The sequence below is a fragment of the Calypte anna genome, chromosome 3, assembly GCF_003957555.1.
Source record: "Calypte anna isolate BGI_N300 chromosome 3, bCalAnn1_v1.p, whole genome shotgun sequence".
Classification (NCBI taxonomy): domain Eukaryota; kingdom Metazoa; phylum Chordata; class Aves; order Apodiformes; family Trochilidae; genus Calypte; species Calypte anna.
The window spans coordinates 25,746,398-25,773,984 of record NC_044246.1 but is presented as its reverse complement, the minus strand read 5'-3'; the positions used below and the strand labels follow the sequence as shown (position 1 = coordinate 25,773,984).

At 38.6% G+C, this 27,587-nt stretch overlaps 1 protein-coding gene across 2 annotated transcripts; it reads right to left on the bottom strand.

The window, feature by feature from the left end:
* Window positions 1–113: 113 nt before the first annotated feature.
* Window positions 114–27,177, bottom strand: LYPLAL1 (lysophospholipase like 1). Of its 2 annotated transcripts, none has more exons than XM_030448651.1 (5): window positions 26,967–27,044; window positions 23,554–23,653; window positions 14,273–14,442; window positions 1,235–1,350; window positions 114–606 (listed from the first exon to the last, which is right to left on the bottom strand). In XM_030448651.1, the coding sequence occupies exons 2-5, from the start codon at window positions 23,598–23,600 to the stop codon at window positions 367–369; spliced, it is 573 nt and encodes a 190-aa protein (XP_030304511.1). In that variant the 5' UTR covers window positions 23,601–23,653; window positions 26,967–27,044; the 3' UTR covers window positions 114–366. The 2 variants fall into 2 exon arrangements, with proteins under 2 accessions (XP_030304511.1, XP_008494800.1); XM_008496578.2 differs by having other exon boundaries at window positions 117–606; window positions 27,044–27,177.
* Window positions 27,178–27,587: the final 410 nt, after the last annotated feature.

The window sequence follows — 27,587 nt, the reverse complement described above, 5'->3', positions numbered from 1 at the left end:
TGTGATTTTTTTCCGTTCTAGAACACACACACACATACACACACACACACACACGAAAGTATCTAGGAAATTCAGAGGGATGCTTCCTCAATACGATTTTGATTATTCAGGAATGTTTTTATTCTCATGTGCTTTCCATAGTCATTAATTTCATAGACTGATGTGGGTGTGTATTTAAGAACTGGAGAAGAGAAAGAAACCCATTGATAAAATGAATGGTAATCATGCCACCATTTCACCACTTCATGGTATGTAAGTGTCTACCTGAAGCTGTGCTTATGTAATGTATATGGGATACCCATACAAGTGCCCCATATGATCTTAAAAGCACAACAATCAGGAAGTATAAGAAAACTGCATCTTTTTTTATTCATTTGTCTTTGTTGCTTCAACAGGCAACTTCTTTACAATCCAGGTTTTTAGTTTTTCTATTTCAGTTCTGCTTAACTCATGTTGAAGGTCTGGAAAAGTATGAAGTGATGTTGATACACCCAGTGACTTTAAGATCCTGTTGGTCTCTTCACCCCATGAGTAGAGAACAAGTTCATCAGAGATTCCATGACATTGAAATAATTCTGGAAGAACACCTTCATTTCTTTTCAAAGCCTAGATGAAGAAGGAGAAACACTGTCAGATGCAGCACTAAAAACTTTAAAAGAATACTTCAAACCACACCATTACAAATGGTGACAATTTACACAGCTTTTCATTTATTAGCCTTCCTTTTAGTGGTCATACTGTACCATCTCTAACAGAAATAAACAAGGAAATACCATTGATAAAGATCTGCTCTTCAAATTCCAGTGTGCTAAATCTTGCCAAACAACAGGCTTTACTTTAAGATCTATATCCCTCTCCAAATAACAGAAATACAAAAAATTTGTGACAGCAGAGGGAGCCCATGAGTATTATAGTTCACCACATATTTTCAAAGAATAGTTACACTTACAGGCACTCTAATGCTGAAGCATGCACAACTTGCATTGCATTTAGTTTCTTAATCTGCCTTTTATACTGACTTATTTTGAATAAAAATCTAACAAACCATCATGTAAGGACAGATTTGAAGCCTCACTTTCCTAATACTCTGCTTATCTATTTCCAGGAAATGTTGGGAGTTTAGCATATTAATCAATGGCCTCATAAATAAATGTGCTATAATCAATTTTATTCTATTCTATGATGGTTTTTTTTCTAGCTAGGGAGTTTTTTTCAAAGTCTGCCACACACTCACCTGGTAAACAGCAGAGTCTTTATTGAGAAAACTAGACAAAGCAAAGACTCCTGCCAGATCCTGATGAAACCTATATGCTAAATGCATTGCCATTCCACCTCCCATCGAAAAGCCTCCTAGGACGCAAAAAAGAAACAAAGATTAGATTTTGCTTGATATTTTTGTAACCCAGCATCCAATTTATTTTTTACCTTCAGACTTGTTTTATACACAATGCAATCAAAAAAACATCTTGAGCAATGTAAGGGTTACAGTGATCTTAAACCATGATTCAGTGAAGCAGCTGGATAGCTGAAGAACTGCTAAAGATTCATTACTGAGAGAAAACGTATCAGCCAAAATGCCATTACTTTAGAAGCCATTCATGTATGGTCCTTACCAGGCAGTTAACACTGGGACCATACATTCTCTAACACACAAAAAAAATCTATGAGCAGATAATTCATTGCTTTTTATTATGCAATTTATTTTTCCAGTAGGCTAATAGCAATGGCACATGAAAGATACGTCTCACTACTGTACATAATCAATGAACATTGACCACATTAAACTAGTACACAAGGTTTGGGATTTTTTTGTTACACCCTAGGATATATAACAGGGTAATATTCCAATGTTTCCCAGTTCAGCTCTATCAGGACTTCTGAATTAATGGCCTCCTGTGTTTCATATGTCTGTTCAGCTGCACTTACTCCTTATGAGAATTCCACAGGAATGATTTTTACATGGCAAATACTTATTTGTTAGGAAAGAAATCCAGGCTAGCACATCACCAGGCTACCACAGTAAATAGGTACTGCATACTGACTGCATCTAAACAACCAAACAGTGAAGGATGTCTGGCTGCTGAAATCTCTTCTAGCACAGAGATGGCAACCAGCAAAAAAATTACGACCGCAGTTTTACCTAGAGTGGCATTAGCCTCCAGGCTACTGGTAATACCAATGGTATGTGCCAGGTAGTTAAATGGTGTTAATTAGTTGAAAAATTCTGAGCCCAGACCTTTTCAAACAGGAGACATGAAATTAGGGATAGAAGAAATGCAAAAATACCAGGAATTATACCAAGCCATTTCACCTTGGTATCTTTCCAATGCCATTAAAATGAGACTCCAGAATTGGAACGTCTCTTTTGCCAGGGCTACGTGAGTCCTCTGGGTTGACTTCTGTATTACACCAATGTTTGATATGGGTGCTAAACAATACTCAGCTGGGAAGCAATGCCCTCATGGCACCAAAACTGAGCCAAATGATACCCTGCAAGTGGATCCTGGGATGACACAGGACATCCCTGCCCACACAAGCTCAGAGGCACAAAATGCTGCACTTCATACAGCTTGGTCATGGTTAGAATGCTCTAATGGGGAGTCCTCTTCCAGCATGCTTATCTGCAAAACCCAGAAGGTTCGAGGCCCTTCTAGCTCACAGTCTGCTCCATGTTATGACTGGAGGATTTGGTTGGATTTGTGGGGGAATTTTTCCCCCATTACACATGAAGTGTTTTCTTTTTCCTACGCAGTATTATTTGATTTATTTATGATGAGTTTCAGATCAGAATTCCTACTGAATAATTTTTTCTTCTTACTGTCACCTTATAGTCTTAAGAGGTGATTATGGCAAAAAGCTGTAACTGCAGTTTCCTGACTTAACTTGGATTCGAGAAAGAGCAAGACCACACAATGTGCACAACTTGAGAGTCTTTCTTTCCTTTTTCAAACACAATCCTTAATCAAATTAGGAGAGCTGTATCCCCAAACTAGAATGTATATCTTTGATAAATAAAGCCTAAATCTGCTATTTACACTCTATCAATCTTTAAACAGCTCAAATTTAAATGTGGTATGTCTAAGTGCCTAGCAGCAGTTCAGAAACAAAAGTAGTTCAGGAAAAGAAGGAATGAATGTGGGTAAACAAGCTCAGAGTACACCTTATAAAAACTAACATAACCCACATCACCAGAAATTTTGATTAAACTAGTCTTCACAAAAATAAAAATATTGATAATACTGCTGGGCAAGGCTTTTATCTGTATCACCAGTGGCTATTTCCTACTAGACAAATTCTCATCAGATGCAGAAGAATTCTACAGTTAAACAAATAAGTATATTGCATAAATGACACAGTAACCACAAAAATTCACAACTGACCCCATATTCTCATTCAGAGAAAAATACAGCCTTCCGAGAAAGCATATAAACTCCAACAGTCATACAAAGTAACGTATAGAACAACATCTTATGTTGAAGATCCCTTTATTCTCTTCTGTGGACTCTGATAATTTACTTAATTTCCTTTGGTCATTCTGAATGATACTGTTACCCCCAATCCCAAAAAGTAGCACTCTAAGAGAACATTTTTCATTTGCTTACAATTAAGTACAGATATATTTTGTTCACATATAAAATGAAGTCCATTTTAAGTTTCTTAGAATACAGAAAAATCTATATTGAAAACTCATTACTAGTTTGTAAATGACTTAATCTAAAATTTTGTACTCAGTTAGTCACAATCTGGCAACACTATCTGCAATTACTCACCAGCAGTCTTTGACAATGCAGTCACCTTCTGTTTAGAAGAATATTAGGTAATGGTTCTTTCATGTGGCTCATACTGCTATGAGAAAATGTAATACCAAGGACGAGTTCTTTGAATTTGGTTTTCCAGGGGAAAACCTGAAGTTTGTAACTCGAGACAAGAATAATCTCTGAGTAAAGGCTGCATAGTAAATACTTCAGAAACAACAACTTGCAGAAGCATTTCTAGTTGGAGACAATTTTTTTATTACAAGAAGTATTCCAGTATAAGTGTAAATTTGACATAACACATAAAAGACATGATCAGTCAAGAACTTTTGTAAGAGTTCAAATTTCAGAAAAATAAGAGGCAGGTACAGTATTACACAAAAGAGATCTATGAAGTGATAGTCAGAATGTAAGCAAAACACAAAAGCACAAGTATGCTTATGTACACCAATGATCTCAGCATAAAGAATACATAAACCTGAAAGCACTGCTAAGCAAATGTTATTAGTGTTACTCAATACTAAAAATGACATGGCAGCTCTTCAATCTTCAACCTATGGGCAGAACATAACAAGTGCTTTGCTTGAGACCAATCTATTTTCAAGAAGTATAAAAGGGTGTGCAGAGAAATTTAGAATTTGCCAGTACGTTTCACTGGCATTCATAAAATGTGTGAAACCATTTTTCATTTATGGATTACAGTGAATAGACTGAATTTTTCACATGTAACTTATTCCTGCATGAATAAAACAGAAACCCTCATAACAGCTGCTATTAAAACTTTCTTCCCAGACAACTTTGTAAATGGCCTTAGGAGCTTTTTCAACATCAATGTCTTTGTATAAAATATTTAGCTCACTTCCACTAAAGATCCTGATTTATATTAATCTGCTACTCATTTGTCTAATATCTGTCTGAAATTATAATCTGTCCATGATGACACTTCAACATTATACAGAGTTCAAGAAGTAAAATATTTACCTATTGTCAAACTTCAGCTTTATTCATCTTTTTTGCATTTAGTCTAACAATGCTTGGATTTGTATCTAAAGTAAATAACTTTATTCTCTTGCATAAAGCCTTCCTTACTTTGTCTCTCTTTTATGTCTTGTATATATAAACGAATGCTAAAAATTCTGTGTTCTCCCCCATGCTCCTTTTCAGTGTCTGCAGTGACCTATTTCTGAGATAAGAAATACCTTTGTGTTTCATTCTTATTTCTAGAATAAACACCTAACAAACACAGTTTTGACATTGCTAATGACTTCCTGAGTCATACAGATTGGACTGTCAATTTGTCATACGTAACGATCACGGGCTGAGGAAACAACAAATCAGGTCACTTTTCTGGTCATTCCAATATAATTGAAAAAAATTATCAGAACTGCTTTCCACACTTGAAAGCATATCCATAGGAAACAAATTTTAGTTATTAATCACACTCAGTGCATGAATTCTGCCATCTGCATTAAGTACAGATCTTTTGCTCCTTGCAGAGATAGACCTTGAGCTCTCTGACCTTTGAGTGACAGAGGTAGAAACCACTGCGTTTACTGAAGCACAGAACTGAAAGAAGAAGAGAAGAAGCTAGGCCCCAGATGGGGCTAGGATTGGGATGTAAAGGTGCATTTTTCAGTGTTTATTTTAAGCAGTATTTATTCACTAGTTCCTCTCTAGTAGTTATTCTTCATTTTTCCTGTATTTCTTCAAATTTTTCAGTACAGATTTGGTAACAAAGTTGCAACAGATGAATGCTACAGCATACAGCACATGTGCCAGCACAATGCAAGAAGAGAAAAATACTTTTCTACTGTATAAGGTCTTTGGCCATTCTGTTAACACAATATATTACATACCCTTGCCTCATCTTCTTTCTGTCTTCCCAGCATTTTCCATGCTCGATATCCCCTTTCATTAGCTATTTTGACTTTGAGTTACTTTAATATGTTTGTTATCAGGAATCCTTCCCTAAAGCTATGCTCCAGTTTACTTTCTGCTCTCCCTATGGACTTTCTGTGATTTACCTTCTCTTAACCATACCAGCAAAATTTTCTTCTATACACCATCTGCAAAAAACCTGACTTTCTCTTTTGACCTTCCTTTTATGTACATGAATGGAAGTATATATATTTAACAGCGCTCATATATGAGTATCAGCAGAGTTACAAATGCCAGTGGAACAGCAAATTCCATTCTCCACAGAACTCCCTGAATGTAAAACTCTCCTGTATAAGCGCTCAAACAAGTACTTTGTCTCAAGGAAACTTCCTCACAACAGCAATTTTCCCCTTTTATACTATTAATGAAACTTCACTAACAACTGAACTTACACACCAGTAGAGCTGCAGTGAATGCTCTCCATCCTTGATAGCCTTTTCATTCTGTTTGCTGCTCTGTAACTCAAAGTCTTCACAAAAGCAAAGGCAACTTCCCTTGACTGGCTCAGACACTTCCTCTGTTAGGAACATGAATCACTCTGCTATCCAACTTTCTCACCAGACAAAACACATTTTGAAATGCATATTTAAATCGTACAATTTTTACAGCTTTCTTTAAAAACAAGTATACAATAGTTTCTAATGTATCAAGTAGCAGTGAAACCAGAACCAGTTACAGTTTTATTTTCAACTGACAGAGGTTGTATCAGCTGATACAGTTGTTTCAAATGATACAGGCAGTAGCAGAGAATCCAACAGACATACCATGGCTTGCTTTATTTACCTACTGTGTTTTCTTGGTTGCTTTTAAGCACAGCATTGCTGCAACACTTGTCATTTTTACAGTCTGTCTAACTGAATAACACAGAAAACAAACTATCCTCTGTGCTCATGGTATTTGGGATTTTAAACTGAATCTTAGAAAACATTAAATCACAGGAACTAGAAAGTAGGTTCTCTAGTGCAAAGAATAGTGAAGTTCAAGAGCAGGTTGCCTTAGAAAGTTGCGAACATTTTTTAATGGGGATCTTTTAGAACAAATCAGAAAAACAGTGGTAAAGATTTGGCCAAACAGAACTGACCCTGCACTGGCACACAAGGATGGTTTTGTGAAGAATGCTGTTAAGCTTCACTCTTCTATGATACTGTAGACATGACTGTGAAGAAGGCACAATATGCACCCTTGACTCTCAAGCATTCTAAAAGCTCATCCAAGTGTTAAATTTTGCCATGAGTTCAGGCATCTATTAAAGATGAGGAAGTGCATGTTTTCAACAGAGCTTCTACTAAGCCTGAAAAGATCAGAATTCTCTTTACTGTGTATTTCTTTTCTTCCTAAATCCATTGTCTGATAGCAACAAGTGATGACAGTATCAAAGATTCATAGAATGGTTTGGCTTGAAAGGGATCTTAGAAATCATTTTGTTCCAACCTCCCTGCATGGGCATGGATACATCCCACTAGACCAGGTTGCTCAAAACCCCATCCAATCTGGTTAACAATTCAATCATGTTTTAATTATTTTTTACTTTATTACTGATTTGCGTCTAATCTTCACTCATCATTCACTGTGCCCACTGAGACTATGCCACCTTTCAAATAATCTAATTTCTGGACACATAAATACAGAAACTGTCAAGAACTGGGAAACAAAGTGAAAAGTGGTGTATTCTACTCTCTGGACAAAATTATCAGCATTATACAGTCTACAGAACCATCTATGAAGGAAATTCCCATTCATTTCTTCGTATCTCTTGCTTGTGCATCATGAAGCAAAAAGAGTAGTTGAGATGCACCAAAAAAATAAAAAACAGCCAGTTCATTTTCCCCAAAGCATGGATGCAATGCAAATTTGCACTCAAGCACTGAAAATTTTCCCTGGCATTAGGGAGAAGATGGACTAACAGTACTGCTTTGAGACCAGCATTTCATAGGCATAATTTGGATAAACCACAAAGCCACATAATGGTTGTACAGAAAGAGAAATCTCATTTGAATTGCAGTGACAACTGGCAGTATAAAACCATTAAATTACTCTGTAAGAGCAAGACATTAAGTGCCTCTAAATGAAAGGCAATATGTTCCCAATTAAGACAGAAGATGCAAGATAGGATGAGTGACAGCAAGGTTCAGAAGCTAAAGACATAAAATACAAATTCTATGTGAAGTAGTTTGCCCAACATTTTAATGATTGCTGATTTTTTTTAATCTTCCCATATATACAGTATCCTCTTTGTCTGAGATGTCAAAGCCAAGATATTTCCTCCTCATCCCATCCTCACACATACTGAGAGAGATGGAAATGCTAATATTTACAAGAAGCACAGAGCTTTCATGTTACTTCCACCATGGTTCAGTAGCTATGTAAGAAGTCTAGCAATAAACAAAAAGTGGTTGTGTGTCTTGTGTTATTGTTACAGTACAAGGGGTCAAGAATCATGCATGGTTTTTTTGGCATATAGTCAAAGCTACAGGATTGTTATGGAAAGTTTATTTTCACTGGCCACTTATACAAGTGACAACAGGTGGCAGGGACTAACACACTTGGATCAGCATTTCTGCTATAAACAAAAAGTGACCTGTAAAAGTGGGCAACTAGCACTAAATTAAGAAGAAAAAAAAAAGGGGAAAAAAAGACAACTTTTCATTGAATTGCAGTTGACTGAAGTGAACTTTCAAGAGCTTCTAACATAATCTTGAATAAGATTGTTGAAATCTTTGACAAATTCCACTTAAGCTGTTATTTCACAGCAAGCTTTGACTATGGAAGCAGTTAGAAAAAAAACAACCTAAAAACAGTCAAAACAAAACAAAACATAGAAAAACCACTATCACCTGCAAAACCAAGTCAGCTTTAAACAGAAAAAGAAACTATTCTCTCACATTTGAAAATTTGGTTATTTGCTTGTTTAGCTAATTTAGCAATGAATGCAGTCATTTATAAAGAAGGAATACATCATGTTTTTAAGAAAGGGATACTATTAAAGCTCCAAGTGTCAGATTTTGACTAATATTATCATCCCCTTTTATCTCTAAAGTAAATACATATCTACTTACAGGATTACTCGCAGTTAGTGCTTTAGCCAAGAAGACCAGTAAGAGTAACTCAACAGGAATGTTTGGATAAAAAATTACTCCCATTATCAAATTCTGGGAATGATATAATTATTTTTGAGTAATTATATATTGCAGACAGTCTCCCTTCCCTTCCTCTTTCAAGGTCAGAGGAAATAAACCGTGATGAACCAGATATCTACTTCCTTCAAGAGACTTATAAGTAAGTAGAAAAGCAACTAGTGAAACTGCAAGGGGTTCATGAAACTCATGAAACAATGGGTAGATGAGTCATGTACTGCTGTGTGCTGATTGTTACAGTAAACTCATAGGGAGGTTTTAATAGGAGGTTTTACCTCAGTAAAGATTCAAAGAGCAGCTGATAAAAACAAGGCTGTATCAATATATTTCTTGATAAAGAAGGGTGGCATTGAACAAACTGGACTCCAATCCCAGCTTTAGATTTCTGCCTTACAAACAGCTACTTGTGGATTGCAGAGCCAACTGTACTATTAAAAGAAGCAGGCTATACCTTTTGTCAGAACATATGATTTCACTGTAGCCGCAATCTTCAGCCTTGTGGAAAGTCTGGGTGACTCCAAGAGAATCATCCCCCAGAACACAAGATGTTGGACTTGGTATTTTCCAGTTTCAGAGACTGGTCCTACTTTCCTTCTTCCCACTCCCTCTCCTTTGCACAGTGCTCCCTCAGATCTTGCCTTCTTATCCCACAGCTCTGAGCTGTCAGCAGCTACCCACCTTCCTGCATGCTTAACACCTCATTTGCTCCCACCCTACAATATCTGACACTCATCCTCACCCTGTAATTTCTAGTCCCATCTTCCCCATAAAACCATAACCTTCAATCTTGTTACCCTCCTCACACCAATTTTGTTTTCTTTCCACTCATTAAAACCCCCCACTCACTACAGAACAGCCCCACATCCCACGGTTGGTGAGGCAGCAGTGGTGGTGACAACGACTGAGGTAAACCTGAGGAAAGGGTTTGCTCATGTTGTGCTGAGCAGTTTCTAAGCTCGGGGACCCCCCATGCACAGCCTGAGCACCAGAGGGACCAGGACACCAGGGGCAGCCAATTGGGTGAGGATGAGCCACGGCCAGGAGCTGCAAGGGAGATTTAAAGTGCCTGAGGAGCACAAGAGACCTGGGGAGTGGAGAACAAGGATGTGTTGTTCAGGCACAGGCAGGGAGAGCAGCAGGGAGCTGAGGAGCTGCAATTTACTCAAGGAGTAATGGTGGCTACTCGGAGGAAGATGACTGTGCTCTCAGCAGCTGCTAAAATGGATGTGAGTACTCAGAGGGTGACTCCACACAAGGATGTGTCATCCAGGTTACAGACTGTTGGGAATGCCACAGCCTTTCCATGGCAACTGGGGACAGCAGTGATCGTGGCCATGTCTGATGTGAGCAGGTTGATGATCTGCTCTACTGGTGGCAGTGCTGCAGGATGGAGTAATGGAGCTCAGGGAGGAGGTGAGCAGACTGAAGAATATCAGCGAGAGCAAGATGGAGTTAGATGAGTGCTTTAAGAGCCTGCTTAGTGACAAGCAGGCTCTTAAAATGACTCAGGAAGCAAATCTTATTATTGAACCATAGGAGTCCTTATCGTCTCAGGATCCCCAGCTGTCCCAGGAAGCTCCCCAGTCAACCCAAGATAATTTACAGGAGCAGGGGCAATGGGAACAGGTCCCAGCCCAACGCCACAGACGGCGCAGTTTTGTTACCTCAAGAAGTTCACCGCCCTCAGTACTGTTGCAGAACAGGTACTGGGCCTTGTGGGAGGAAATGGCAGAGAGTGCTGAGAACACCCCACATAGGCCAAAACTCCCATCAAGGCCAAATCACCCTAAACCAATGATCTTGATGCATTCCAGAAAGGAAAAAAGAAGGGTCATTGTTGCGGGTGACTCCCTCTTGAGGCTTCTTCAAAGAGACAGCAGATAAACCCAACACCAGATGTAATGTAGGCACTGCTGAATGAGGTGGGTGTCCTGGTGACAGAGGATACAAAGAAGATGGAATTGCTGAATGCCTTTTTTGCCTCTGTGTACACTGCTGGAGGATGTCCCCAGGAGCCCCATGCCCCAAAGGCTACTAAGGAATTCAGGGGAAAGGATGAGTTTGCCTTGGTTGATGAGGGCTGGGTTAAGGATCAGTTAACGAGGCTGGACATCCATAAATCCATGGGTCCTGACGGGATGCCCCCACGGGTGCTGAGGGAACTGGCAGATGTCATTGCTAGGCTGCTCTCCATCATCTTTGGTAAGTTCTTGGGAACAGGAAAGGTACCTGAGGACTGGAGGAAAGCAAATGTCACTCCAGTCTTCAAGAAAGGCAAGAAAAAGGACACGTGTAACTACAGACTGGTCAGCATCAGCTCCATTCCTGGAAAGGTGATGGAACCACTCATTCTTGGTGCTGTCTCCAGGCACATCAAGGACAAGAGGCTTACCAGGAGCAGTCATCATGGCTTTACTAAGGGAAGTCATGTCTGACCAACCTGACAGCCTTCTGTGAGGATACAACCAGGGGGATGGATGACGGCAGAGCAGTAGACATAGTTTATCTTGATTTCAGTATGACTTTGACAGCAGCTCCCACAGCATTCTTGGAGCTAAACTGAAGAAGTGTGGCCTGGATGATCAGGTAGTGAGGTGGATCAGGAGCTGATTGAAGGACAGAAGCCAGAGAGTTGTAGTCAATGGGATGGAGTCTAGTAGGAAGTCTGTTTCTAGTGGAGTCCCTCAAGGGTCAGTACTGGAACCAGTACTATTCAGTATATTTACTGATGACCTGTATGAGGGAACAGAGTGCACTATCAGCAAGTTTGCTGATAACACAAAACAGGGTGGAGTGGCTGACACCCCAGAAGGCTGTGCTGCCATTCAGAGGGACCTGGACAGACTGGAGAGTTGGGAAGGAAACAATGTATTACAACAAGGGCAAGGGTAAAGTCTTGGACTAGGTGATCTTTTGAGGTCCCTAACTTTATATGATTCTATGACTATGATCCCATTTCTCCTTAACCCTCCACCTCATTCCCTGTGACAACCTCTCCATCCAACTGCTCTGCTCTCTTGGTTTCTGTGACCTACCTGGAAAGGACGCCATTCCTCTTCACAGATCCTCAAGTCCTCCAGCCTCTACTCTCAACTATTTTGTCTCTACTTTCCATAGTAAGATACATATGAGCAAGTACAGAGGATGGACAAAAAGATCATCAGAGGGCTGGAGCACCTCTCTTATGAAAACAGGCAGAGAGAGTTGGGTTTGTTCAGCCTGGAAAACAGAAGACTGGGGAGACCTTATAGAAAGGCAGATTTATATTGAATTCTTTATTGTGAGGATGGTGAGGCACTGGCACAGGTTGCCCAGGGAAGCTGTGGATGCCCCCTCTCTGGAAACATTCAAGGCCAGATTAGAAGGTCTAGTGGAAAGGTGTCCTTGCCCAAGGCTGGGGGGTTGGAACTACATGATCTTTAAGGTCCTCTTCCAACCCAAACCAGTCTATGATTATGGGTCTCTGACATGATTCAACATGAGGAAATGGTCATAGCAAAAATTCACCATGCATTCCACTGCTATAATTGTTTTATTTTTTCCTTTGCCTCAAGAAGGCTGCCTCCTCCAACCATGTTATATCAGCACTCACAAATCCACTGTCTGCTCCCTACCTGTTATCTCAAGCTTCTACTTCATGTACTAGATGGTTACTCATGACTTTCTTGAAGAGAAACTTTAAAAAAGTCACAGGGTTTAAGTTATTTGGCATTTTAAACAACTGACCATCTCTTCCATTGTCTTCTGCACACAAATCTTTCCCAAACTCAGAAAAATTTCAGACCATACTTTTCTCCTTTTACAGTGGATGTTACAGTTTGGTGCAGACATATTGACAATATCTTCAAACAAAAAGCTTGGTCTCATATTCTCTTTTTGCCAAAAATGTCATAAAGCTGCCTGGTGTCTTTATAGAATTCCTAATTTCCTGTAAGAAACAACACCAGAAGACAGGGAATCATTTGCGAAAAGTCTCAGGTATAACAATTAATATCACATTAGGCTGGCTCAGACTGATAGTAAACCCAGCCTTTAGGCACAGAAACCTTACAGCATCTGTAAGCCTCATTCTGTACTGCATCACACACTGGTTAATCACCAAAACCAGTGCAGAGAAGGCACAAAGTTACCATTAAAAAAAAAATCTTGTGCAGCCCCAAATGACACAATCCATTTTCCACTAATGAATTTATTATGCACCCACATGAGTTCTCTTCTGCACCTTGGATGCAGTTAATTCAAGGCTGCCTTATTTTGCTTGTTTCACAAATATGAGATTCAACTGTGAGGATGTATGCATGTAGTCTCTCTTACAGATGCAAGGAAACTGTGCCTTACTCTAGAAGCTTGAAATCACAGCTCTCAGAGTATGAGAAAATAAGTATAATTATTTCTGATTTACAGATGAGGAATGCAAACACATAGGGATGGGGACTTCTGAAGAATCTATAGACTGGAACAATTGCTGCATACCACCTTCCTTACTCTAATTATGTCCTGTAAAACAGCCTTCGTACTCCATAGTCTCACTAGTTCTAATTTTGATGGCTAGACACAAAAGAGAAAAGCCTAGTAGCAAGTTCCTAGCTCACTATATAGAAAAGCACCTGCACTTTTTCAGCTGTTTCCAAGCCATCAGGTGTAACACAGGAAAGACAGATCAAAGAGGCTTTGCTGACAGCCATCTAAAACAATGCATTCTGCAGGCAGGGCAATGAGCCAGCTAGGAAAAGTAAACAGCGGCCTTCAAAGAGAAAACTGGGGCTGGACCAAGAAAACATGTAGGCTGAATGATAGTGGCTCCACCACACAGGACTTTGATGGCATGATTCAGTTGGCCATAAATTTGTAACTTCCCACATTAAGAGTTTTTTCTCCCAACCTGAAATAATTTGTGGTCTAGGGATGGGATGGGGAGCCAAGGACTTGTGAATTCTTATTCACTCTCCTGACACAAGCTACTCAATTGCCCTCAAGCCCCATGCCTCAATATGCCACTATTTCACAGACATTCTCTGAAAGCTACTGGAAATCTGGAAATTAAGAATGACAGGAATACAGAAAAATATGAACTGTGACAGCTAATACTTCATCTGTTAGCAAGTGTTCCCCATGAATAAACTTAATGCAATACTCTGAGAATAGCAAGGGAAAACTCATGATTATTTACACACTGCATTTCCACTCTCCAAAATACAAGTAATTTTGGCTAAGTACACTGAAGATATGTACTTTTTAAAGTAAATCACTGCCCACTCTGCATTTTAAATAGCTACGATTAAACAGTTTTAAAATTTTTGAGGACTACTTACAGTTAAAGTCATTCCTCACTTGATTCAGGTCTCAATGATGCTCATGAGCTTTCAGGATGAAGTAAATTCAAACCAAACAAAATTTAAGAATTACAAGCCATTAAAATAAACACACACACAAAATCTGTCTTACCTATTAGTATCCTATTTTTTGCAATGCCATTTTTAATCTCATCATTGATCAAGTCCGTAAGTCGCCGGCACATTGAATCAATACTTTCCATGTGTTCTGGACAGTCAATACAGATCTTAAATCTGTCAAACCACACAGTGGAAAAGGCTCCTTTCAAAGGTGTATATGGCCTGCAGTGATGGAAGGAAAGAAAACAATCAAGCGTAAGATCAAAAGCCTTCAGCATATCTGATAAATAAAACTGATTCAGTATCTGTCCAGCAAAGCAGAGAAGAAACTTTTGGGGCCCAATGCAATTTTCATCCAGTCACATTGTGTTTCCTTGCATTCAAAACATGCTCCTTCAAGAATGAAAACAACATTTGGAATTTATGTAAAACACAATTTCAGGTATATCAGTGCCCAGGTTGATCAGGGCAGCTAAACATTCTAAATCTTACCCTTGTCAAGAGGTTCTTAATCCTAAACAAAGTTAGGGTCGGAATCCACCTTGGAACAGGACAAACTGAGGTAACTGCTAAATAAGAAAGCTGTGCAAGAGACAAATTTACAGGATTCAGATGTCTTACTCTTGTTGAGATTGACAGGAGACAAGTACTATGATCCTCTACATATTTACAAAGACTTCTTCCTTTTGTCAATTTTCCTTCAAAAATAGTCATCCTCAACATTACACAGCAAGTATCTCATAAATGTAAAAGGAATGTCATGTGCTTGGATTACTGCACAGAAAGAAATCAGAAATGAGATACTCTCCCATAATATTGTGTTCTCAGATTAGAATTTTAAGTGCTTTAACATGTTGCCCAAATCCCAGATAATCAAGGAAACTACAACTGAAAGTAGCTTTGTTTTGAAATAAAGATGAATATAACCCTGAAATACCAAGAAAGGTAATCTAATTGCCTTGCAATGGCTCTACAATTTACTACTAAACACACTGCTATGAGATCAACGCTTCATTGCAAAACCAAGCCCCCTAAAATCCTTAACTGGATGTTTAATCAGAGGGCACATTTTTTATTTTTACTTAAGCTCAGATGAGCTCAGGTCAGATTACAATCACTGCCTACCAACAGACAGCCTGTGATAAATTTGTCTGAACGGGAACACAGTGAAAATGCTAACACTGACTTTTGTGCTCTCTCTGGACTTTCTCTAGTGCTAGGATTAAGCACAAACACAACTAACCTAAAGTGTGAAAGCCACTACTTCAATTATTCTTAGTGAAGGAACAAATTCTGCTTTTATTAATAGCGGGAGAGACTTCACACATGTAAATGGCTATTTCTAAACCAGAACTAGTGCCACCAGCAGAAGCATACAAAGAGCAGTCTGATGACTTGGTCACACAAGTCAAAAATGAGACAATACAGATCTTCTGCCTGGTGCCATGAACACAAAGCAAATAAGGTCCATGACTTAAAAGCTGGAAAGCTAAATATGAAGAAAGAAGCAACAAATAGCAATTGACTGGTACAGGCAGATAACAATAGGCAGATAACCTACAACAATCTACTGTTATTCAAAATGGCACAAAAGTAAATCAACTTTGGTACAGTGTATGCCTCAGCAGTTCCTCACTTGTTTATTTGTTAACAAACCATATATTTAAGGTCCAGTATTAAAGAATTAACAATTTTCTTTTTCAAGTTAGTCCTTATGTGTCTATTAAAATAAGAAAAAAGGCAACTACTAAACTACATTCAGTGAAAGCATTCTGTAAACCCAACAAGCTAAAGCTGTGTAAAAATGTTAAAATTCTTTTACTTGCTTTTTTTCCAGAATGCTTTCTTTTCTAGTAAAACAAGAGTACCTTATATTTGTGTGAGAAAAGATGTGTAAGGTTTTAGTATTATTACAACATGCTGACCCAGAATTCCCATGGAATGAAGATCCATGTTTGAACTGCATTACAGAAGTTTACATTTCAGAAATACTAAAACAGGCTTCCCTGCAACTGAAAGACAGAATTGAACAATTTATAAAAAGGACAAAACCCATTATAGGATTATAACACTTGATCAGATGTCAAAACTCAGCACTTTTACCTGCTGTCTCTGCAAATCCTTCAGTATGAAAAAAGACTAATGTGTTTTAAGTCCATAGGAAGACCCCCAAGAAAACAGAGAAGGTGCCTTCAACTGGTTCAAAAAAACCCTTGTAATCACTCTTGATTTATCAGAAATGAATGAAAAATCACTTTACATAAAGATGAGAAGTAAGATTCTTTTAATGGTTCACCCAACTGGCACATCTGTTTTAGTCATTCACCCTGTTCCCTAAATAAATCCCTTTATTAGCTGGCACACTGCAAGTCAGACATTACCACGGTAAACAAATATGTTTGGCTGAGAACCATCTGTAAAGGTCCAAGAATACAGCACGAAATTTTTTCATATGACTTAACCACAAAAGTAAAAAAAAAACCCTATGTTAAAGTGACACAAGAGGCTGGACTGAAACACACAAAAACCAAAGAAAATCACAGAGGAGTGAAAATTCCATCCACTAAGATCAGCATGGTCAGGTAAAGCCAGTGTCAGACCAAATGGTCATCTTTAAGTATGGATTTTTTTGCTTTCCTAAATTTAATCAAAACTTGTAATATTAGTCCTGATAATTTTTTTCCCCCTCTGCACATCACTTTCTTTAATTTCTTTTATAAATGATACTAAAAATAAAGCTCCATGTCTCCATAACGTGTTGTCACAACTTGAATTGAAAATATATAACTCCCCAAGTCGTGTGGGGTTTTGTTGTTGCTCTTGATTTAGTTTTAAAGGGAGTGTGTGTGTGTTTGTGTTTCTGTTTTGCTTGCTCTGGAGCACAAAAAAAGGTTCAAATCTATGTAAAGAAACACGAATTCCAAACCCTCTGTCTGGGTATATCTGACGTTCCAACTTGCACCCATTTTAAGAGATGCTTGAAACATAATTTCTTACAAATTGAATTAACTCCTAACATTTAACATTAAGAGAAAGGAAGATGGAAATGAAATGTAGCTAATACCGAACAGCATTTAAGAAAAATGCAGGCACATGGAGGAAATGAATCTTTAACATGTTTCCCAACACCCTCAAATCACTTTGCATTATGTTTTCCGACTACTTTCTAGATCTGAATTTTTAAGGGTATGCAATGATCTACAATTGTATTTTCACACATATGCTTCTTGTGTGAGACTGCAGTTTCACAACGATCCTATACACCGTCTTTGAATGACCTGAAAGGAAACTATATCCTGAAATATGTCTTTAAGTATTTATCATCCTTTCAATCTTTTAAACATTAAAATAGAAGTAGTTTTCCTTGTTGATTTCACTGCAAAGGTCTCACAAACTGAAGATAGGTTACCTTCTTCTTAGAAGAGTTACATAATGATGAAAATGTAATGAAATCAGGAAGCAGTAATACCGTATTTTTCCACTCTCTTGGTGCATGGAATATATACACTCTACATCTTCTTAATCACACTTAGAATAATGCTATTAGCTTGAAAATATCCTAACAGGACTGGAGAGCAACCAAATGATGCTACATAAGGTTCAAATTCAGACCTGAGAACATGCCAAATTCTATTCCCATAATGATGCTATTAGCATAGCAATTCACATAAAACTACAGGTATTTTTGTCCATTATCCATTGAATCACTGTCCCTGTCTAGCATTTTATGTTAGAAGACAAGCCAGCCCTACTAGCTGGTTTAAATAAAAAAAAAGTGAAGTAGACAGCATGTTGATAAATAGTAAATATTCTTCCTCCAAGTTTTATTCCTGATGCACAACTGCCTTCACAATCAGCACTATAACCACTCTCCTGCTAATGCAGTCACTGGTGCTGGTTTACAGCTTTCTTGATGTTCTAGACAGCACTTTCTAAAATGTCAGACAGAATTGGGAATGTATAGTGAAGTTAGGCTTCAAGATTCAAAGAAAGAAAAGGAAAGATAAGAATTTTTTAAATCTTCATTTTACTTCCTTCCCAAACCCATGTCATCTCAGGAGGCAGAGTTAGATAATCCACCTTCTCAAATGTGAAGTGTAATTCAAAGTTCTAGTCCAAGGTGTATCTTATAGTAAAACTGATATTCAACATATCTTAACAATTAAGCTTTCCAATGCAGTAACACAGTTTAAGATGTGCCAGAAATTCAAATAGCTTAAACTTGGAAGTACACTTAAAAAAAATAAATTCAAAAATGAAGACAAGAGTAATCTCCATGAGAAGTAATTTCAGCTGTTCCTCAGAACAGGCAGTACTTGTTTACTCAACCACATGCAAATGCTTTTGATAGAGTTGTTTTGGATGTTAACATTCCTGAAAAGGGAGCTAAGTGAATGACTACAGAATGCTTATTACCTGAAGAAATGGAACTTTGGGACAAATACTCATTCAACACAACAGAATCTGCAGCAGAAGCTGACATAAAACTATACATGTCAAACTCTGACTCTGTTTCATTGTTTCTGTTGGTTTGTTTGGCTGCCTTTGGGTAGTTTGAGGGGTGTAAATTGCGAGGATTTTTACTAATCAGAGAAATGGCAATAATGTTAATTTTGAGAGGACTGTAAATGACCATTTCTAGATACTTCAGTTACTCAGCAACCAACTAAATTAATTTGCTTGAAAGAAATTGGCAAGAGTCAAACCAGGGTCCAATCTGAAGCAGTTCTCCATTGTGGCATTTGAAAAACACTCTTGAATTCAGAGTGCTATCTCTAACAAGCTGCTGGAAGAAAAACACACTGAGGATGCATGAATGACACTAGCTAAGCACAAAAACCTTTGAAAAGACTGTAAAGCAAAAGCAAATAACTGTGGGGAGAAGCCATTTAAAAAGCAAAGTCACCATTGTTTCTGTATTAGAAAAAGGCTGACAGATGGAAAACAAGATGTGTAAGAGCCCAACGTAGTTAGAGGGATGAGAAATCCAAGATTAATGTTATTATGTTTTTCTTTTTCCTGAAAAAAAGGCCTAAAGTATCTCTGACAAATGCTTACTGTATTTAGCATATGATTATGCAATATGTTAAATTTCTACTTATCGGAGATGAAAGAAACACCCTATGATACTAACCAAAAACCTTGTCTACTTCTTCTTCAAACTTCCACCTCTAAAAAGATGTCTTGGTGTTAAATTTATGAATGAGATTTTTACAGAAGTGAAGGATTAATAACATTTGCTTGACACAAATGTAGTATGATAGGCACTGTGTAAGCTCCCTACGTGGCTCCACCAATCCATCTCAAGTCTGACCTGCAGTACCCCTGCTGCTTTTCCAGTCCTAGGCCTCACATAAGTAGAGACTGTCGGGGTAGCTGAACGGTGCCGAGCTGTCTGGTGGTTTTGCAATATAGCCAAGTAGGGCCTACAATGAGATGAAATTCATTTCCACCCATGAGCCCAGCAAAGATGTGAACTTAGTTGAAACGATGGAGTATCAGGCTATGTAATGCTGAGCACTCCTTACCAGCCATGTAATTAATAGACAAAGGAAATCAAAATAAACTGGAAAAAAGCAATTCAACAAACACTGTATGGAGGCTTAATGGCCATAGAAAGGTATGCTGGGTCAATGTCAAAAAGATTCACAAAATAACCCAGGTAATAGTTAAGACTTTTCTTTCTGACTTTCAAAAAGGAAGGACTGACAGAATTGAATGCTTGACAATGCAAAGAATCCTTGACCTAGATTTTTTAAGGGAATTATAGAAGGTATACTTATTAAAACAAGTGGAGCCTAAATGGTTTTAGCTTTACCAAGTTAGCTCCTGCTATGCCAATTTAAACTATCACTTTCCATTAAAAAGAAAAAAACCACAAAAAAACACACATCAAAAAAAGGTTAAATTGGGTGGTATTCAGTTCTGATTTAAAAATTCAATAGAAAACTAATGTTTAAGTCACAGTTATAGCAGCTGAAACAGTATTTAAAACTGTAGGCATTCTGACCCAAATAAGAAAAGAAAAAGGAAACTCCTTTAAAACTATTACTGTAGACGTGGCTTTAGGGATTGCATCAGCTGTTAAGAGCTATAATTTGAGGTGTTTTTTGTTTTTAAATTAAAGATACAGATCTGCATGACAAAGGAGAAGAAGCAGAATTCCATTGTGTTCAACAAGTTTAATCCACATACAGAAGCAATGATATTGAAAGAAAGCTAAAGTTAAAAGAATGACCTATTAAAAAAGTGCTTATTTTTTAAGTATCCTAGCTGCCTGAATTACACAGAAAAAACAGGGTCTAAAAATTTTCATTTGCAAAGAAAAACTTGAATGCCCCAGCTATACATAATTTCCAAACATATTCCAAGTTCAGGTGCCACTACTCTCACTACATCACTCTGAGACTTCTAATCCACATTATTTTTATCCTTTTGTATCTAACCATGTTTTTACCATAAGCATTTTATTTAGAAATTTTGCAAGTTCTTCCTTTTTTAATAGTAAACTGCAATGTCTAAATCCTGTTATTTTCGCTCAGGAAAAAATAAATGAAAGACCCACAGGATTTTCCAAAGTGATGGGATGAGTGTAACAAAATACTGCTAACTTCACCTGTCCAGGGAACATCTGGTTATAATTCTCTGCACAGATCCTACACATTACAAAAATTATTAACAGAAAGGGCTTTTGTAGAAAGTGTAGCTTTTACAGAGACCAACAAAGAACAGTAAAAATAGTTTCTGTAAAATGTTAAGTAACTGTTCTATTGCTTCTATCCATAAAATGGAATTATCTTCTCTAGTGTTTACTGAAATCAATGATAATGAAGACAGAGAATGTATTTTAGAGTTCTTCCAGATTATATGCTTGCTTGGTTTTCCAAAATACTTTTGAAGTAATTGACTCCTGAACAAAAATGTGCCTGAACCTCTGATGCAGTAGTAAATGAAAAATATTTATGTCTCAATGCCAGGGATAACATCTAAACAAAATGTAAACATAAACCTCATCCATTCTCTCCAAAGAAAAAAAGTAATTCAATGTTCTGCTGAAAAATGTGAATTCCACTGCTTTTCAGAACTCTTTATACAAGTTGAAGAATGTGTAAGGCCAAATCCGTAGATCTACTTATCAGGAGAATTATACCCATCAAAAACATGGCCTGCAGTTCATCCTGCCAAAACCTGTAGCATTGCAGTTATATCATCAAACCTGCTTTTACTGGAAAAAGTACTTTGATGGAGGGTGTTCAATGCGTTTGTGGTGAGTTATGCTGGAAAAGACAGTTTAGAGACTATGAACTACATCCACATTAGCAGTATTTTGCCAGAAGAGCACGTTAGCCTAGCAGCTCTACTATGGTCTTGACTAACTGTCTCTGATATCATCAGCATAAAAACCTGCTGGCATCCTTTGAACTCAACAACACAGTGGCAGCTTGTGCCACCCAGAGACTCTCTTCACATCAGCACACCTTTCCACCAGCTTATCATCCTTGTCTCTATGTGATCAGACTGGATCAGAACCTTGTTCTGACCTACACACCCATAACCATCTGTCAATAAGTATCATCATCAAGGATGCTGAATTCCCCTGCTGGTGCCAGAAGTCTCTGGAATTCTTATCAAAACATACATACATATACATATATAAGACCATATTTTTGAGTTCTTGCTCTAAAGAACAAGAGTAATCTTGTAATTAAAAAGAGAGTAGAGATAACTTTATTCACTTGTTTTAATTTCAAAAGTATTTTTCTTCCACCTGTTTACCAAAGTACTGAGGTCCAAAGTCTGAAGACAAAAACAAAGTCCCCATAACTGCCAGTCATTTGAGTCAGGAGAGCTTGCTGGTTAATCATTTACACACAGTTTACATCTGTAGTTATCAAAGAACCAACACAAAAACAAATTATAAAAGGACCAGACCCCTGAAGTGCAGCGAGGTGGAAAAGCGAAGCACTGGCCTAACAAATGTGTCCCGACGTGCTCTGGCTACATAAAACATAGGAAGAAAGATTGGTTCCATAGGAAAGCAAAAACTGCATTTCTCCAGTATCTGTTGTGTTGACAGGGAAGAAATGGAGCCTGTGAGTATGTGTGATGTACCACTGATGACTCTAGCCATCACTTTAGCCTGTCACCAATGGAGTAATGGCCAGTTGTTTACAGAAAATCATATTCACTACCAACTAACCCAGAACACACTGCTTCAGAGACTTGCACTCATGGGCTTGATTTTTCTGTAAGTGAGTGCATTCACACTGCAATTGCTCAATTGCTTTTCCTGCTTAAGTAGATCATAAAAATACATGGTCAAGGAAAGGTTTTTTTTCACATATTACTGAGTGCCAGACAAAATCTGCTATTATACTTGTTTATACCCTCCAAGAAAATTTCTTCTTTTAAAACTAAAACTCTGTACCTTGAAAGCCCATGCTGAATGTCACTATTTCCTTTTACTTTCAGCATTGTACTTAACGCACAAATTCAAAAAGAAACTTTCAACTACTTTTCCTTTTCAACTACCACTACCTTTCAAAGAAACATTTTCCTAACTCAGAGTCACAGACACCTTAAAAATGGATTTATATTAAGAAAAATTAAAGTCTGTAAAATACAAGGCCATGCCTTTATGTAGCTAAACATGGAGACAGGTGTCCAATTTTCAGCCTTCAGGTTTGACCTGATCAACTTTCAAATTCTTAAAGGTAAATATTTTTGTCTATAGTTCCAGTCTACCACTGAACAGTGTAATTTAATAACAAAATCTGTGCCGGCAGTAAATGTTGAACTCAGTTCTCTTTGAAACAATTGGGTCAGGATTCAAACTAGAAGAAATGTGTAATTTTATATTCCCAGTCCTTTCCAGAGCAGGAAGAACCTTCATATCATACATGCCAAAAAGACAACCAGCTTCAAAACTGAAACCTGGCTTTAAATGCAACAGAATATTTTAGTGGTTAATTTATGGGAGTTAATATAGGTAGGATTGTGATGCAGAATATGAATATGGCTCCATAATGCCATTACAACACACTGTCATCTCCTCCTATTTGTATCAAGGAGATGGGAAGATACTATGAGGAAAATACCTGAATTTAAACTACAGACTGCAACTTCTGTGAAGTCTTCAACATTTAGTCCTAACTACTTAGAATCACAGTCCTTGGTCACCAGTGCACTGTTGAGCAGCATTTTTGCCAAAAAACATGTCCATGAGAAAGAAGAAGGAAGCATTACAACTGTCTGCACCAATATTCTCAAGTGTACTTTACAGTACTAGAATGGAGTAATTTAATCCTACAGTTATAATATATTGAACAATACCTGGCAGGAGCTGTTGGGTAAATTACTTTTATATGTTGGAAAGCCATGTCTTGATTCAAAAGTTCTTTTATCCATGTTCTTGCTCCTTGGCCAGTACCACCTGTATGATGGAGTAAAGTACAAGAATTATTCTGTGCACCTAGCAGTAAAACTATAAAATGTCAAATACACCAAGGTGCACTAATTTCTAAATCACAATAATTCTCTAAAATGCTAAAAGAATCTTCTACAATAACTTCAATCCCTTTTGCAAGAAGATGGACTGAGAAATTCCTAGAAGCAGACTACTTAAGAGGCCTCACAGAGTAAACTTAATACTTCATTACATCCAATGGCTTAAGTATCTTAATCAATCACAAGGCTTTACCTCTTACTTGGAACTTACCTTATTTGCTGATAAAAATGATGACCAAAAACTACTGATGAACATATTTAAATGCAAGATAACACACCTATTGCTACCCTAGAATTAATTTTTACTACAGAATTTTATGCTGACCCACTTCAACACTGAGTCATGAGCAACAAAATAGAACTTCACATTTAATTATACCATGTAGGCTTTACAGGAAGTATTGGTCAAATACCCCAAATATTTTATAAAAGTGCTCAAGAGCCCAGTTTGTGTTAAAATATTCAGCAGGACCCTCCAAAACCTTAATCCCACAGTTCTGTTTGAAATCTAGTTGAGGTTTGACTCTCAATGTGTTTTTTCCTAGTCTTATTAATTTAGCCTATAGCCAAAATCCCTGCAGTGAAGTTCTGTAAACAGATCAACAGAGTGAATTTTTAATGAAGACAGAATGTGTGCCTCTCAAACAAATACACAAACGTACACAAGAAGGTTCCTAGAGCTCGTCCTTGCATTACTTCCATCTTCAAATATACCTTCCCTGTCACCTTCGTGAACAGTATACACACACAAGTCCCCAACAGGAGTTAAAAATTCTTCAAGATTGAGGACACTGGCCCATCAAGGAATATGGTTTATAGTAGGCTGAAATACATGTTCAACCTAAAAACTTGGTGGGGGTTCACCAAACTGGAATTTCACAACTTCCACTCATGTAGGAGGACGTTAGGCTTGTCTGAAGTCAAGGCTCCCACATATTACCGGCTCAGCTGATATATAACATATATCAGCTGAGCTGATAATATGTGAGAGTTAACAGTAATCTCTATTACTTTTTCTCAAATTGGTTGGTTCGGCTTTAGAACTCATTCTATTCTTACCAATAACATGGTCATCTAATTTATGAACAACATATCTCAAAGAAGCTTGAATAGATGTGTTTTTCTAAAAGCTTCTCTTTTTTTTTTTTTTAAATTAGAGAGCAAAATTCTAGGCTTGGCGAATAATTGCACAAGACCAATCCCTATTGGTTAATAGGTCAACCTATTAACTATTTGAATGCTTACACAACTGGCACATACTGAGGTCTTCCAACAGTCTAATGGTTCAGAACTTTTAGTATTTATTCACATTTCTTAAGCTTTGCTAGGGTCAGAAGAAACATCCATAGTTAATGAAGCTGTCCATGAAAAGTTTAAAAAAACTTATCAAGTAAGAGAAAAATTAACTGTAACCTGTGTGTCGAGAGTCCCTATGAAGCAAAGGCTCTGCAAGCACTGAGAGTACTTGAATGCAGAAATAATGCATTTTGACTTGGTAAAAATATAATTTGGATGGAGGAGGATACCAAAAAAACCAACCTGCCTGCTGAACAAGATGTTATCAGATTTTAGCATTAGGTGCTCTCCTGAAACTCAACTAAAACAGAGAGTTCTGCTTTGAGTCTGTTTCCAGACCTGAAATTGGCTGATGGTAGCAATATTATATTTCCTCTCCCTCCCACCCCCAGTAAAATATAATTGAATTTTCTTTGAAATATAACTTGAATGTTAAAGTTTTTTTTCCTGTGTAAAGTTTAAACTTCACAAGTAACATGCATGTTAAAACACGCAAAGTTGTAAACCTAAGTCTAAAAAAATCTTTATGTCCATTTGTCTTCCCTGCTGAGCTACCACATGCATCCTCTACTAAATTTGATGTGCAGTACTGGGAAATCTGATTGTATTTTTCTGTATCTTTTTGTATTTATATTTTCCACTTGCTGTAATTTGATTGGAGCAAGCATTATGAACAAAATGGACTCACGCCACTTGACTGCCACTCTCCATCACAAGTGCTGTACAGAAGGCACCAATTCAGGTTTAGAGGCCAGCTCACAGCAACAGCACCACAGCTACTTCTGTTCTAAATTCTGTCTGTGGAACTGCTAAAACAACTCAAATAAAAGCACCCTTGTACTTACCCACCACACACACTATGAATGAATATAAAAAAATGAAAAATTGTAGAGTACTTTCACCACATGGGATAAACCTCTAACCATAATCTTCCCTTACTCCTTGAACTTGAGAGAAAATTATTTCCCCAAGCATTACAGCCTTAGCACTAACAAGGGGGCTGAACATCTTATGAATGTTCACTTTCATCTTTTCATTCACAGAATCTGATAAAAGCAAAAGTAAACTAATTATAAAACTGGAACTAATTTAACAAGCACATACATCTTTGTGAAACTAAATAGAGGCACCAGGTAAAAGCAATACTAAGAGAAAGACACTGAAAGAGTTGAGTACCTTGCCATATGCACATGGACAGCTCACTAGAAGTACTTCCCGAGGCCTTACTCTAATAAAGACCTATTACTACTGGGTTTGGTGGGGTTTTTTTGTTTTCATGTTTTTTGTTTGTTGGTTATTACTCAGAGGTCAGAAATGACCCTTAAGAAAAAAAAACAACCACAAAACAACATCATGAAAGCACAGACTGCCCTCCAGCTCTCATACAGGTCACTGATGCAGGTAACTACCTTCTGTAGACGGTGGCCACGAAGACGGCTCCAACACACTGCAAGGTACATTTTGAGAGCAGTCAGCCTTTAAAAGGTGACACTAATACCCTCAATCTTATCCTGAAAACGTCAAGAGCCATTCTATGAAAATTATCCTTTGTTCGTGGGTACCCTTGGAAGGCCTGAATAAAGACAGTATCATCTGGAAAGGGTCTGTTCTCATGGTGAAGCAAGCCAGGCAGGTGTGTCACTGGTACCATCCCTAAAACACACACCACGGCCCCCACCTCAGCCGGGGGAGGCCCAAACGCTCCCGGTCCCCGCACTCCACTTTGCCCACGCAGGCTCCTCCGCTGCTCTCGAGGGAAAGCTAAAGCTGCACAAACATCTCACGCTCCTTCCGCTCGCTTTCTCTCTGCGGCGGGCCCGCCTCGCTGGCCCACTCACGCAGCACCGGCTCGCCGCGGCCTGAAGGAGCCGACACCGGACTCCCCACCCCGCCGCGGCCATCCCGACCTGAGGCGTCCTTCCACACCGGGAAGCGAGGCCCACCGAGTCCCTGCCCCGCGCCCCGGCCCCACAGCGGGGTCACAGGGCGCGAAGCGGGTGTGGGGGAGAGAAGCAGCCACCTGAGCCGTGCAGGAAGATGAGGGAAGCGGTGTGCGTGCCCGCGGGGGACACCACGATCCTCTGAAGCGCTGCCGGAGCCGCCATGCCCGCCACTCTCCTCCTCCTCCCTGCCCGGCCCTGCCCTGCCGGTAGCGCTGCCCACCGCGCCGGCGCAGAGACGGCCCCGCTCCCGGAGCGTCCTGCTGATGGGCCGGTGCGGTGCCGCGGGCTGGTAGCAGCGGTTTCGTGGCGCGGCTGTGGGTCTCTGTCTCTCCTCAGGCGCAGCTTTCCCGACACCAAGCCTGAAAAGTTCTCGTAACGCCGTGCCCTGTTACCAAAATCTGTTTCTAGAAATTACTCTTCAGACCCCATATATAGAAATGCCGTACGGTAGGCCAAGTGAGGATTAAAGAGTAATGGAGAGTCTCCCCTTTCACTTTGCTGTATCTGTTTGGAAAGGCGATTCGGCTTCAGCTTCCCAGGTGCAGACTTTGAGAAGCAGTCGCTTGGCTGGCAAGCAGGCTGAGGGGAAGCAGGGGCTCTGATGGCTCCCTCGGTCCCCAC

Coding starts and splice junctions, on each gene's coding strand:
- LYPLAL1 (XM_008496578.2), bottom strand. CDS start 27,128: ATGGCGGCTCCGGCAGCGCTTCAGAGGATCGTGGTGTCCCCCGCGGGC. Junction 23,654..27,043: donor CATCTTCCTGCACGGCTCAG/GTGGCTGCTTCT, acceptor TCCATCATACAG/GTGGTACTGGCCAAGGAGCA. Junction 607..1,234: donor AAGACTCTGCTGTTTACCAG/GTGAGTGTGTGG, acceptor TTCTTCATCTAG/GCTTTGAAAAGAAATGAAGG.